Source organism: Gossypium arboreum, chromosome 8 (assembly GCF_025698485.1).
Source record: "Gossypium arboreum isolate Shixiya-1 chromosome 8, ASM2569848v2, whole genome shotgun sequence".
Taxonomy (NCBI): domain Eukaryota; kingdom Viridiplantae; phylum Streptophyta; class Magnoliopsida; order Malvales; family Malvaceae; genus Gossypium; species Gossypium arboreum.
In genome coordinates, this window is record NC_069077.1 from 11973848 (window position 1) to 11987768 (window position 13921).

A 13921-nucleotide genomic window follows, 5' to 3' on the forward strand; every position below is an offset into this window, starting at 1 on the left:
GTAATCCAACTCAATAATGTCGGTAAAAAGTCCGTAATACTCCACATTACCCTCAACCGGATTACTATCCCTAGCACTAGCATAACTTGTAATTGAAGAATTAACAACAACTCCACAATTTTGAGTTCTCCTCATTCTCTCGTGATACTTTGTATGAAATCTGCATCCATTGATGAGGAAGGCACTATATCTTTTTATTACTCTGTTCAGACCTTGGGAAAGCCATTTAACTTCGTCATTGACGTCCTTCCCACTCCAAACCTATTGAATCGAAAGTAAATTAAATAATTAAAAATGTATTATGTAAAAACATTCTTATTTGATTAACTAAATTTTGCGATTATATGTAACTTATTAACTTTAGTTACATACCGTTTGACTTAACCATTCATGAAAAGATTCTGTGAATAACTTATTAATCTCTCGATGTTGTAATCTTCGAGAGCGTGCACGAGATCTCAAAATTTGTTTGTCCTCACTATATTAAAAACAAGTTTGTTTAATTGGTTAGAAGATAAACAAATCAAAACGACGAATATGTAAGACAATTTTATAACTTACTTGCGCAACGGTTCAATTGAATCGTGGTTAAAAAGTACATATCGATGTGCCTATATCCATGATATATCATCTAATTCTACAATTTCAACTTTGCCGATTGGTTCTCCATAACTTTGAAATAAATAAGTTTCGGCCAAGTCATTATCATTGAGCCCAAAGATTTCTACTTGGTCTATTCAATCGTGTTTCAAATCTTCTAAATATCTAGAACGGAAGGTCATGCACTCTTCGCCAAGTAGCCTTCAAAGAATTGATCCTTCGGATAACGCTTATTGCGACAATATGACTTCAATTTGCTTAGGAACCTAAACACGATATACAATATTTATCAAAAGCTGTAACTAAATGTATAGAGGTTTAGGGTTGAATACTTGAGAAATAAATTAGCACCTTTCTATAGGATACATCCATCGATAAAAAACCGGTCCACCAAGGATTGCTTCGTGAGGGAGATGGATTACCAAGTGCACCATAATAGTGAAGAAGGAAAGTGGAAAGATCTTCTCTAAATTGCATAAAGTCAAAGCCACTCGATCCTGTACTTTCTCAAGTTCTTCGACATTCAAAAATTTGCCACAGATAGCTTTCATTATATTGGATAGTTCAATTATACAGGACGTTACATTTTTTGACATACAGCACCGTAAAGAAATTGGGAGTAAATCTTGCATCAAGATGTGGTAATCATGTGATTTTAATGAATATAATCTTCTATCTTTGAAACTCACACATCGAGATATATTTGACGATACGATCCGGGACCTTTATATCCTTCAACACCATGCAGAAAACTTCTTTCTCTTTCTTTGACATTGAAAAAATAGAAGGCGGCAACCGATATTTCCCATTCGGAAGTACTTGAGGATGAAGATCACGCCAGATTCTCATGTCAACTAAATCAAGTCGGCTCTGAAGATTGTCTTTTGATTTTCCATCGACATTTAAAATTGTCCCAATTATGTTCTCGCAGACATTCTTCTCAATATGCATGACATCAAGATTGTGGCGTAAAATGTTGTGCTCCCAATAAGGCAACTCAAAAAAAATACTCATTTTCTTCCACAACTCTGCCTCATTAGGATCATCATCTTCGTCAGATTCATCATCAGATTCATCTCTCGATCTTCTCCTTGTTTGCGTGATAGGTGGTTGATTTATCTTCCCGTAACTAAAGTTGATATCTTTTAACATAAACAAGATTTCAGATCCAACGGTCTGCTCAGGAGTTCCTCTGTACTCTTCAGTACCGTCAAATAGAGTCCTCTGAAATCTAAATTTATGATTTTCATCTAACCACCGACGATGGCCCATGTAAGAGAACTTCTTCCCATTATACAACCACTTGAACAAGTTTATGCGAAGACAACAAGGACAGCATAACGTCCTTTAGTACTCTAACCCGATAAATTAGCATAAGCCGGAAATCATTAATTGTCCACAATAAAGTCGCACGTAAATTAAAGTTCTCCTTTCTCAATACATCATATGTCTCAACACCGACCATAATTGTTTTAACTCTTCAATAAGTGGCTGCAAATAGATGTCAATATCATTTCGGGACCTTTCTCTCGTGGATAATCATTGATAAAATAAATGAAGATTGCTTCATGCAAATCCATGGAGGCAAATTGTAAGGAACAAGCACTACAAAGCCAAGCATCGTCTGAAGTACTCATGATTTTAAATGGATTAAAGCCTTCACTGCTAGCCTAAGCCTCACATTCGAGGATCGCTTGCAAAGCTTGGAAATTTAATGTCAAATGATTTCCAAGCTAAAGAATCCGCAGGATGTCTTAATAATCCATCATCGGTCCGTTGATCATTATGCCACGTCATAGATTCGGCTGTCTTTGAGGACATGAAAAGCCTTTGAAGTCTTGGTATCAGGGGAAAATATCGCAAGACCTTGACTGGCTTCTTTCTTAACTGTGCCCCACCTTCATCCGTATTCACATCTTCTGTATTACTATTCATCCAACGAGACTTACCGCAAACATGACAATATTGTTGGTTTTTTATCACCCCAAGACAACATGCGATCATTTGGGCAACTATGAATTTTATCGTACCCAAGGCCCAAATCTTTTATTAGTCTCTTCATGTCTTGACAAGATCGGGAATTTTGCAAACGAAACATCTCTTAAAACTCTAGCAAAGATTGTAAAAGAGTTTCCGGTCCACCCTCCCAAACATTTTAAATGAAATAGACGAATGCAGAAGGACAATTTCGAATATTTTGATCCCTCGTAAAGTTCTTCATTCATTTCATTAAGTAAATTGTAGAACTTAGCCGCTTCTTCATTTGGCTCCTCATTAGGTGCACTTGTTCCCGTTTCGCAAAAAACATTTCCACCAATATTACAATCCTCAGATATAATAAAGTCAGGTGGAAACGATTGCTCACCATGACTACGCATATTAAATGCATCCCGCAACATATCTTCCATGTCATCTTGTCTAACATACTTGATGGTAATCGATGATCGGGATAAGTCGATTAATCGTTGAAGAAGTTCCACTAGATGTACACTCTCCATGGAAAATCCATTTTTATACCCCGAATAAAGCCATCAACAATTAGATGTTCAGTGAGACAACTTCACGAAAATGCCAATAGATGTTGCCACACTTCTTACACGGGCAAAGAATCATATTCTCTTGGCTTGCATTTTGAAATGCAAAATTTAGAAAATTTTGTACTCCATTTTGATAGGCATTGCTTACCCTTGACAATTTCATCCAACTCCTATCCATTTTGTAGTTCTTGAAATCTAATGTTGACAACATATTACGTTACTTAAATGTTCTCAATTGATTTAAATCATATCATGATACTAAATATCAAGTCTCTAATGGGTATAAACTAGTTTAGGCAAGTTGCGTGATTTTCGACTATAGATTTATGTATTATGTAAGTTAAGTAAATTTCAATAAACTAGTTATGTATGATATGATATATATTTAAGTATTATGTAAGTTATGTAATTTATGATATGATATATATTTATGTAAATTATATATTTATCTAAGTTATATAAGTTATGTAAGTTATGTAAATTATGATATAAAATATATTTAAGTATTATGTAAGTTATGTAAGTTATATATTTATCTAAGTTATATAAGTTATATAAGTTATGTATGTTATATAAGTTATGTAAGTTATATATGTTATATAAGTTATGTAAATTATGATATCAAATATATTTATGTATTATGTAAGTTTTTATTTCACGATGTGGAAAATCACATGGATAATACATATCAAATATCAAGTATCTACAGGTAAGTAAGCGGATTAAATAATATTTAATTAAATAATATTTATAAAAATTATTTTAATTAAATAATATACATGTCGTTCGTTTTTATTTGACAAATCACATGTACAGTTAAAATAGTCCACACAGTTAAAATAATATATTTGTATATTATATGGGACATATTAAATTGAAACATTTGAATTTTTGAAGATTCATCATACGTGGCGTTGTTACACCTAGGGAGGATCCATTATATCTTGCAGCTCGATATAAGGCAACCCGTCAGGTTTCCAGCCTATATACTTTGAATCTTTAAAATATTTAAAATAAGGTTGGAGAGAAGGTCAGCTATTGTTGTAATTTTGATAAAAAGTAGTTATAACTTTTAAAGAAATTTAAAAATATTAAATATTAAAATAAAACATTATTAATATAAAAAATAGTAATTTGAGAAGAGGATACATGAACCTACTATAATCCCAAATGCTCAGGTGCATAGCAACAAAAAAAGTTATTGATGAAAATGGTAATATAAAAATAAATAGAAATCATTAGTTTGAAAGAGCACATATCATCAGTTTATTCCAAGTTAGGTTTCTCAAATATAAGATATATCATGCATTTAAGTCATACAAACAAGCTAAACTATGTCAACCAAGATGTTCCGTCGCAAGTTGACATGGAAAATAATGGCTATCTTGAGGTAGGAAGTGACAAGATCGAGAGAACTTATTTGCTGAAGTAGCACGAAAATATAGCACCTAACCCTAAATGTACTCATGTAAACTATTTGAAAGTCACAGAATGTAATTCATGATGATTGCTTTGAACCTAGACACCCAACAAGAGCATGATCAAAGTCACCAACAATAAACCAGAGCAACAAAACTAGTAAATCTCATGTTTTACTCCCAAGTTACACATGAAATTTTACATTTAATGCAATCAAATTAACTGGAAAAACCAATAAAAAATATGTACCAATGTGGCATCATCAAGAACATCTTCGTTTCTGAACAATGTGTCTCTTCTTCCCGGTTTCAATTTGACTAATTTGATCAATATCTTCTTCCGCACCCAAAAGAAAGAAGAAAAATAAGGGAAAATCATCTTTTGTTAAATAATCAAATATGATCCATTAAATGACTCGAGATGGACCTCATTTGGCCTGAAATACATATCTTTTCCAAGGACAAGTAGCCTTCCTCCTGCAAAAGTTAAAAACAAGTCGATTCCTTTAAAAGCAGTAAATGATTTTGCAACAAGAATTGGTCAAAAAAGGGTGAGAAGAGTGGTTACCTTAGGAGGAGCAAGCCAAGGGTGTTTAGGACAAGGAAGCCACGACCATGGGGGAAAAGCTAAGTTACGACTTTCCCATTTCTGAGCAAACATGAATTTACATGAATTTACATGAATTTATCTAACACGCAAAGTGGAAAATAATTAGGGATTTCGGGGATGGGGGAACAGATTAAGGGAAAAAAAGGGGACTTGGGAAAAATGTTAGGGATTTTGGGTTTGGGGAATTAGGGGATGATTTGGGGAAAAAGAAAGAGGGGTTTTATGTTTTAGGGATTTAGGGAAGGAAGAGATGAAATGGGGGAAAATTACTTAGCAAAAATCGAAACTGATTTCGGGTAAAGGGCTTAAACCACAGGAGAGAAAAAACGACGCTGCTTCAAATAAGGAAATTTTGTGGCGTTTTGAAACGCCGCTAATGAGCCCTTTTGTATGCGTTTTCAATGGCGCCACTAACGCCTCTTTTATCTACACTACAAAAATACGCCGTTCTAATACGAGTTGTGGCGTTTATATTTCAAACGCCGCTAAAGCCTATTCATAGGAAACGATGCCGTTTTACTCTAATGTATATTGAAGTTTTATGGCGTTTTCTAAAAAAACGCCGCTATTTCCTATATATTGCGGCGTTTTATGTATAAACGCCGCTAATACGTGAATATTTTATAAAAATTGATCAAAATTTAAAACTATATATATTTAGAGTTTCTTTTAAATTATATCTAAATAATGTTACTTGTGATGTACAAAATATATATTTCAATCTTCAATATATTAGGTTTAGTACAAATTCGCAAGAATATCATAAAATTCTAAATATTGGTTCAGTCTTCAATAATAATATACCTTAAACTTTACACCTCAAAATATAAACTTACACTCTAATTAAACCCTAACTATAGTTAAAATTTTATTTTTGATTTAATACACATTTTAAAATACATATTATGTATGCATATAAATTAATTAAATAAAAACATGATGCTATTTATTATATCAAAATTAATTAAATATTTTACAAGAGCTAGATCAAATTACGTTCATGTACACAATTGCACACTAAACCACTTTTCATATATATATTTATATATTTTAAAATAATAATTTATATATATTTATCTTATATACATTTATCTTATACATTAAAATCCAAAATTATACTCTAAATTTAAAACCCTAAACTTGGACTCTAAACCCTAAACCTTGGACCACAAACACAAAACCCTAACCCCAAACGTTAAACCCCAAAACCATTCGGTAACCCCTAAACCAACCATAACTCCTAGACCATAAAGCCCAAACTATAAAGTGTACTTTAAAAAGCTGTAACCCTAAACCATAATATTCAGAGACATATTTTTTGGAATTCGTGTGGCCAATGTTAGTGTAGTACAAATTAAAACACACATGTATATATGTTTATATTCTTATATTAAATAATATGAGTATATACAAAATAGCTTGAATCTTAGTAAAATCCAAATGTTCTTGAGTTAATTTCTAGCTAGCTAATAGTATCATTTCCTTAAACCCTTAACGTTCCTAAACTTACACCTAAATATATATTATAAACTTAATATATATTAGAAGTTTAATATATATATATAACAAGGGACAAAAGTAATTCAAATAGAATCTTAATGCTTACCAAAACTCTAAAATAAATTAATTTTTTTATCATTAATCATAACCTCTAATCCCTAATAGCATAACCCCTAAAACATATATATGTACCTATTATTTAAAATAATAATTTATATTTATCTTATTTAGATTTATATTATAAAAAAATTTCAAAATACACAAGTTAAGTAGTTTACCATATTTACCTCTAAATTCCAAACTCCAAATCTCAAATCCTAAACTCTAGGCCCTAAACACTAAACCATAACCCATAAACTAAATTACTTTTTTGCGGTGTTTTTCCAAAAACGCCGCTAAAACATCGGCCTATAGCGGCGTTTTCACAAAAGCGCCGCTAAAAACCTCTACCTATAGCGGCGTTTTCCCAAAAGCGCCGCTAAAACATCAGCCTATAGCAGCATTTTCACAAAAGCGCCGCTAAAAACCTCTACCTATAGCGGCGTTTTTCCAGAAGCGCCGCTAAAACCTTGACCTATAGCAGCGTTTTTGCAAAAGCACCGCTAAAACCTCTACCTATAGCAGCGTTTTTCCAGAAGTGCCGCTAAAACCTCGACCTATAGCGGCATTTTTCCAAAAGCGTCGCTATTGTTCAGTTTTTAGCGGCGTTTGGGACAAAAATGCCGCTATTGCCCAGTTTTTAGCAAAACGCCGCTATTGCCCAGTTTTTTGCGGTTTATGAAAACGCCGCTAATGTAAAATATTTGCGGCGTTTTTTGTTCAAACGCCACTAAAAACGCCGCTAAAGCCCTATTTTCCTGTAGTGTTTATTCTTTTATTATATTTCGTTTCTCTTGCCAATTAACATTTGTATGAATATTAGAATAAATTTTGTGTTTATTTCATATCTAGAATGTTTCAGTTATGGAATTGTTAATTGATTAAGTAGTTTAACAAGTGGATGTGTGAGTAATTAGAAAATTAACGAGGGATTTTCTTACGAATTAAGTGGTATAAATTCATGTGTGCTTAAACCCTAGGAAGTAATATAGGAAAACAAATTAAGAGACGAGGTTATTGAGTAAATCGTAGATTTCACTCGATCAAGAAAGTGAGGCTTAGAGGTAAATGTGTACTAGTCGATTAGTTAAGTAGTAGAGGCCGAGTGGTAATACTGTCTAAATAATAATCAATTCATCATTAAAACCTGAGTTATTCTGTTAATTACAACCATTGAATCAAATTAATCTTCTATTGGTTAATCGAAATTAGGCTAAAGCTCGCATTGTTGACACTAGGAATAGGAAATTCCATTAAGGTATTGGAAATTCCATTAAGGTATTTTAGATTAATCAATTTAATTAGGTTATTTTAGGATAATTAGTTTAATTAGTATTTTAATTTTTGATTTATACTACTAACTTGTTATCAATTAGATTAGTAATTATTTTCTGTAATTAATTTAATAATAAATTTCTCCAATCTGCAATCTCTTGGGTACGATCCTCGGAATACTTCTTGATGTTCCGTTATAACACAAAACTGTATTTACAATTTTACATGTTCACTTATAGATATCGCACTTAATTTATATTTATTTATTTGTACAATTTTAACTCTAAACGTTTGCACTTTTGGAGGCGGACAAATTGTTGGCGCCATTGCGGATTATGATAGTGAAAATTATTATTGAGTTAATTGCTTCGTAAAATAATATTAATCGAAAGACGAACAAATTAGATAGTGTACTAATATTTGAGTCCTTCAGTGCTCGTACTTGACCCTAGGCACCTCCGATCATTTGGAAAATATTTCTAAATGCTTTTAAGATTATTTTAAAGCCCTCAAATGTTTTTATATTATTTTTATGATTTTATTAAAATTGTTTAAAATTTCAATTATGGTAAATTTTCTATTTTTCTCAACCCAGATGGCTTCATTTTAAACCAATGAACTACAAACAATTGATTTAGACTTGGATATGCACCCATATGTCTTTATAAAAGAAAATTTTTGTACAAAGTAAGAAAGTGCTCCGATAACACTATTCCTTTCGTACATTGAAACAGATGAAAAGTGTTACCCCATCCTTTTACCCCTTTTGAATCACACAACTTTCCTCTCGTATAGAATGAGTCGCCATCAATCTCGAGACTAGTACTATCTCTGACCTCTACACTATTTGTGGTATCAACAATTTTATATATATTTTTTCTTGATAATATAATTATTTTATTAAAATTAAAAAGACAGAAACACTGCCAAATCAGAACAAATCCATAAAATATAGAATCATGATCAAATTATTCAATTTTTAAGTTATAATTTTAGTAGTATTTCAACGATAGAAAATTAACACTTATCACTATGAAATAAATACATTTGCATTCAAATTAAGGTTTTTTAACTAATTTTTATAAAAAATGAATTTATTATTTTTATTCATACTGTAATTATGATTTAAAGGTTTTTCATTATTATAAAATTTTAACTATTAAAACTATTCAACAATTTAATCTGCACAAATCTTCTGTCAATGATGTCAGTTCCGCCTTTATTTAATTCTTACCGAAATCTTCATCATTAAAGAAAAATCAACTTTTAATTTTATACTTTAGTAGTCCCATGGAAAGATGTAGAAGCATGTTGTAAACAAAAATTCTGAAAAATCGAACTACTTGCACCAAAAAAAGTAGTAAACATATGTTTCTCCAAAACCATGGAGCATAATAAATAAATGAATAAATGAAAAGCCATTTGCTTAAAAAACAGGAATTTTGGACCCACAACTGAAACTATTTTCACAGATGTCAACCTCTTCTTTTGCATGGCATCTCATACCTCCACTTTAAAAACCTCTTTCCCACTTCCCCTTCTACCTGTACTCATTTCTTATACCCTTCCTTGTATTTTCTTTCTGTTTTCTTCATTTCTCCTTCTTACCCTGTTGCTGGCTTTTCTTTAACCGGTTCACTTTTTATGTTTAATTAAAACCTATGGCAAAACACGATTCTGTTTTCATCAAGAACCCATCTTTGTTTTTCTTGATATTACTGCTTTTTGAGGCAAATCATATTGAAGGAGCCGGTCGGTTGAACCAGTGGGAGTCTGGAATCCGGCTGCCAACAGACAAAAATAATGAACCGGAGGAACTAGATGAGCAGCAAGTTGGAACAAGATGGGCCGTTCTTGTTGCTGGTTCATCTGGCTACGGTAATTACAGGCATCAGGTAATTAAGCCTTTACTAAAAACTATAACAGTGGTTATATAGTTTGTTTAACATGGGACAACACCTATATAAGTGCAGGCAGATGTATGCCATGCCTATCAGCTGTTAAGGAAAGGAGGATTGAAGGAAGAGAACATAGTGGTGTTTATGTACGATGACATAGCCATGAATGAGCTGAATCCCAGACCAGGAGTTATCATCAACCATCCTCAAGGGGATGATGTTTATGCTGGCGTGCCTAAGGTAAAATTTCACATTTCTTTCACTCATCATGGAAAGTGAGCATACTCATCGATCTCCATCATACCAACCTAATTTCTAAGTTATTAGCTTCATCAAAGTACTTGTTTTAGTAAGGATTATTTAGGCATCCAGGTTTTAAATACTTGGGTTAGAAATGGTCTGGAATTTTTTTGACTCAAGCATTTGATGTTTACAAGCGGAAATTCTTGTATAAAGAAAATAAGGGAATCCAAGGGGCAGATAGATTTTTTTTTTGCTTAAATAAGAAAAAATATCTGCCGTATATACCTGTAAAATAATATGGATGGTTGATATTTAGCATAATTAATAATCTAATCATGATTTGTGGTGTTTTGAGCTGTTTGGCTGCTTTCATATTTGACATGGATTTGATAGTGATGGGCACTTTGGTTTTGATAAGAACGGTGGGCCTTACGTCATTATTGTTGCTTTCTAAGTATAGTGATTAGATTAATGGATGTGATGCTAGGTTTAATTGGCTTTCATTAATTTATTAACACAAGTTAACAATCTTAAATGTCACTCTCCCTATTATTTCATTAAAAAAAAAACCCAGATAATTTATTGGGAATGAACAGTGAAGGCAAAATAAAAGACGACATTTCAACCAAAAGTTTGGACAGAAAAATTGAAATTTAAGGCAATTGCTGCCGTTAGTTAGAAAGAAAATAGCTAAGCACCAAAAAAAAAAAAAATCTTATATCAACATATAATTTAGTTGTGCGACCTTAAAATACTCCCTTTTATTTTGACTCTGGTTGTATGTTCACAATTGCCCGTTTGTTTGACAGACATGCATTGACTAGCTAGCTATTGGTTACTAGCTGCTTAGTTGTTTTGTTTTTCTTAGTCCTAATTATTTGCAAGTTTTTCAACAGTTTGAGTTTTCATGCGGACCAGAATGTTCAGTCTAACAGATCAGTTGCCCCTTAAACAGTTTTTAAAAAACCAAATTTTTTTAATGTTTTTTCTTAACTTTTATAGAGCTTTAATAATTTATTTAATCAAACTAGATAAATTAGCTAAAAATAATTAAAAAAATTAATGGTTTAACCAGTTCAACAATCATTAGTATAGACTGACTAGCAAACCAAAGGCATTGATTATATCAATAGGTTTTGTCACCTTTTCCTTGGGATAAATGTACTCCCAAGTCCCAACTTAAGTGGGAAGCTATAGAATGCAGTAGTAATCTTTCTAGTTCATCATTTTAACTTACTGCAAAATAAATCATATTGATCGTATTGATGGGACGGCAATGGTAGGATTACACGGGTGAGCATGTAACTGCTGCAAATTTGTATGCAGTACTTCTTGGTAACAAAGATGCACTGAGTGGTGGAAGTGGAAAGGTAATTGATAGCAAACCCAATGACAGAATATTCATATACTACTCGGATCATGGAGGCCCTGGAGTTCTGGGTATGTCAAAAGATTTCCTTTTTGCTGCACCATTATACTAACATATAACTTTCTTGAAACTCCAAGCCATCTGAATTTCGATTGTAGGGATGCCAAATATGCCATTCCTGTATGCTATGGATTTTCTTGATGTCTTGAAGAAGAAACATGCTGCAGGAACTTACAAAGAGATGGTAACATAGTATTTTAACTTCAAAAATTACTTATGCCCTGCACTAGGATGTATTCCGTTATCTTTTACAATTTCTTGTTTTGGATGCCACTAGGTTTTATATGTAGAAGCTTGTGAAAGTGGGAGTATCTTTGAAGGCATAATGCCCAAAGATCTTGACGTTTATGTAACAACGGCATCGAATGCTCAAGAGAGTAGCTGGGGAACTTATTGTCCTGGGATGGAACCTCCTCCACCTCCAGAGTTTATCACTTGTTTAGGAGATCTGTATAGTGTGGCTTGGATGGAAGACAGGTATGCAGTTAATGGGATTTTCTAGTTGAATGAAATTTTTTATCACAATTCCCACTAGCTATCACTTGTTTTTCTGGGGAAGAAATAGCCAATAACCTTCCATCGTGAATTAGTTGTTATTACAAACAAGTTGTGCTCATAGCTTTTTATACTCTTTATGATTGGCAGTGAAACTCACAATCTTAAGAGAGAAACTGTAGAGCAACAGTATGAATCAGTAAGCATAAAAGATTTTCAGCAAATTTTGGAGTTATTTTGGGGCTTATAACCAGAGAGACTTTCATCATGCGAAAATTCTTGAATTTCCATCATGCAGGTAAAGGAAAGGACTTCCAATTTCAATGCTTACGCATTTGGTGGATCGCATGTGATGGAGTATGGGAACACGAGCATTAAACTGGAAAAGCTTTATTTATATCAAGGTTTTGATCCTGCCACCGTAAACCTTCCTCCAAATGAGCTGAGCCCCAACACCCCCATGGAAGCGGTTAATCAGAGAGATGCAGATATTCTCTTTTTATGGCATATGGTAGGTTTGGACTTATGAATTTAAATGACAGAAGGTAGCAATTTGTTTGGTATATACATGATATGGATGTTGTTCATTTCATTTGATATGCAGTACAAAAATTCTGAAGATGGATCAAAGAAGACTGAAATACTCAGACAGATAACTGAGACAAAAAGGCATAGAATCCACTTGGATGGCAGCATTGATTTGATTGGAACACTTTTATATGGACCAGCAAAAGGCTCTGCCATTCTCAAATCTGTAAGGGAAACTGGTTTGCCCCTTGTTGATGACTGGCAATGCTTGAAATCCGTGGTATGAGTCAAATTCTCCTTTCGAGATTTAACTATCTGTGCATTGGTCCTTGCTTATAAGTTGCAACCATATCTTGATTCCAGGTCCGCTTGTTCGAAACACACTGTGGGTCATTGACACAATACGGCATGAAACACATGCGTGCGTTCGCCAACATTTGCAATAGTGGTGTTTCCCAAGCCTTAATGCAGGAAGCTTGTACTGCTGCATGCAACGGCCATGGTCCGATTCAATGGCATCCTTCAAATCAAGGCTATGGTGCTTGATTGCATTTACTACCATTACATTTGAATCTTTCCAAAGCTAGTCATATATGTTTGTTTCTTTCTGCCAGTCGCATCTCTATCCTGCATACTTACAGGATTGTAAATGCATAGCAGCAGTTTGTATATCAAGCTTATGCATAAATAGTTTTTAAGGTAAACGGATGGAAGTGGTGTCTTCAACATTGCAAGTAATATTTGCATGCACATTAAATTCAAAATAATAGTAATGGTAGTAGTTATTTTAATTGCACAGATTATCTAAATGTCTTCAAATTCGAGGTTTTCAAGTGTTAAATGTTTAAAGAGTATATTTATATTTAAAAATAAAATGTTCAACTTGTTGCCTCAACAAAATTTAAGAGGTTATCTTTAAACACAGTAAGTATAGTCAGGTAGATATATGTAAATATGATGGAAAGATCTGTTTGGTTGGAAAGACTTGATTGAAAAGAATTGAAAAGATTTGCTGGAAGATTTTTTTTTTTTCCCCGTAGGGTAGACTTCATATTTTGATATTTTTGAGCCAAGTTGATGGGCTTATTTTAACTGATATGATGTGGAAAAGATTTAATTAATATGATGTTGGAAAGATTTAATCGACTAATATTAATTTTATTATAGTTTTTATTATTTCTATATAATATTTAAAATTATTCGGTTTTAAAAGTTACGTCAACTATTAATAATAATTTTAAAAGAGAGAATAATATAGTTTTAAAGGAGAAATTTGATAGTGTATAATA

The 13921-nt window shown here is 32.7% G+C and overlaps 1 protein-coding gene across 1 annotated transcript; it reads left to right on the forward strand.

Moving 5' to 3' along the window:
- The first annotated feature begins 9536 nt into the window (after positions 1 to 9536).
- LOC108470311 (vacuolar-processing enzyme-like) lies at positions 9537 to 13423 on the forward strand. Its single transcript, XM_017771615.2, has 9 exons — positions 9537 to 9934; positions 10013 to 10177; positions 11464 to 11620; positions 11708 to 11793; positions 11887 to 12086; positions 12255 to 12303; positions 12403 to 12615; positions 12709 to 12912; positions 12996 to 13423. Exons 1-9 carry the CDS (start codon positions 9701 to 9703, stop codon positions 13176 to 13178), a joined length of 1491 nt encoding a protein of 496 aa, XP_017627104.1. The 5' UTR covers positions 9537 to 9700; the 3' UTR covers positions 13179 to 13423.
- Positions 13424 to 13921: the final 498 nt, after the last annotated feature.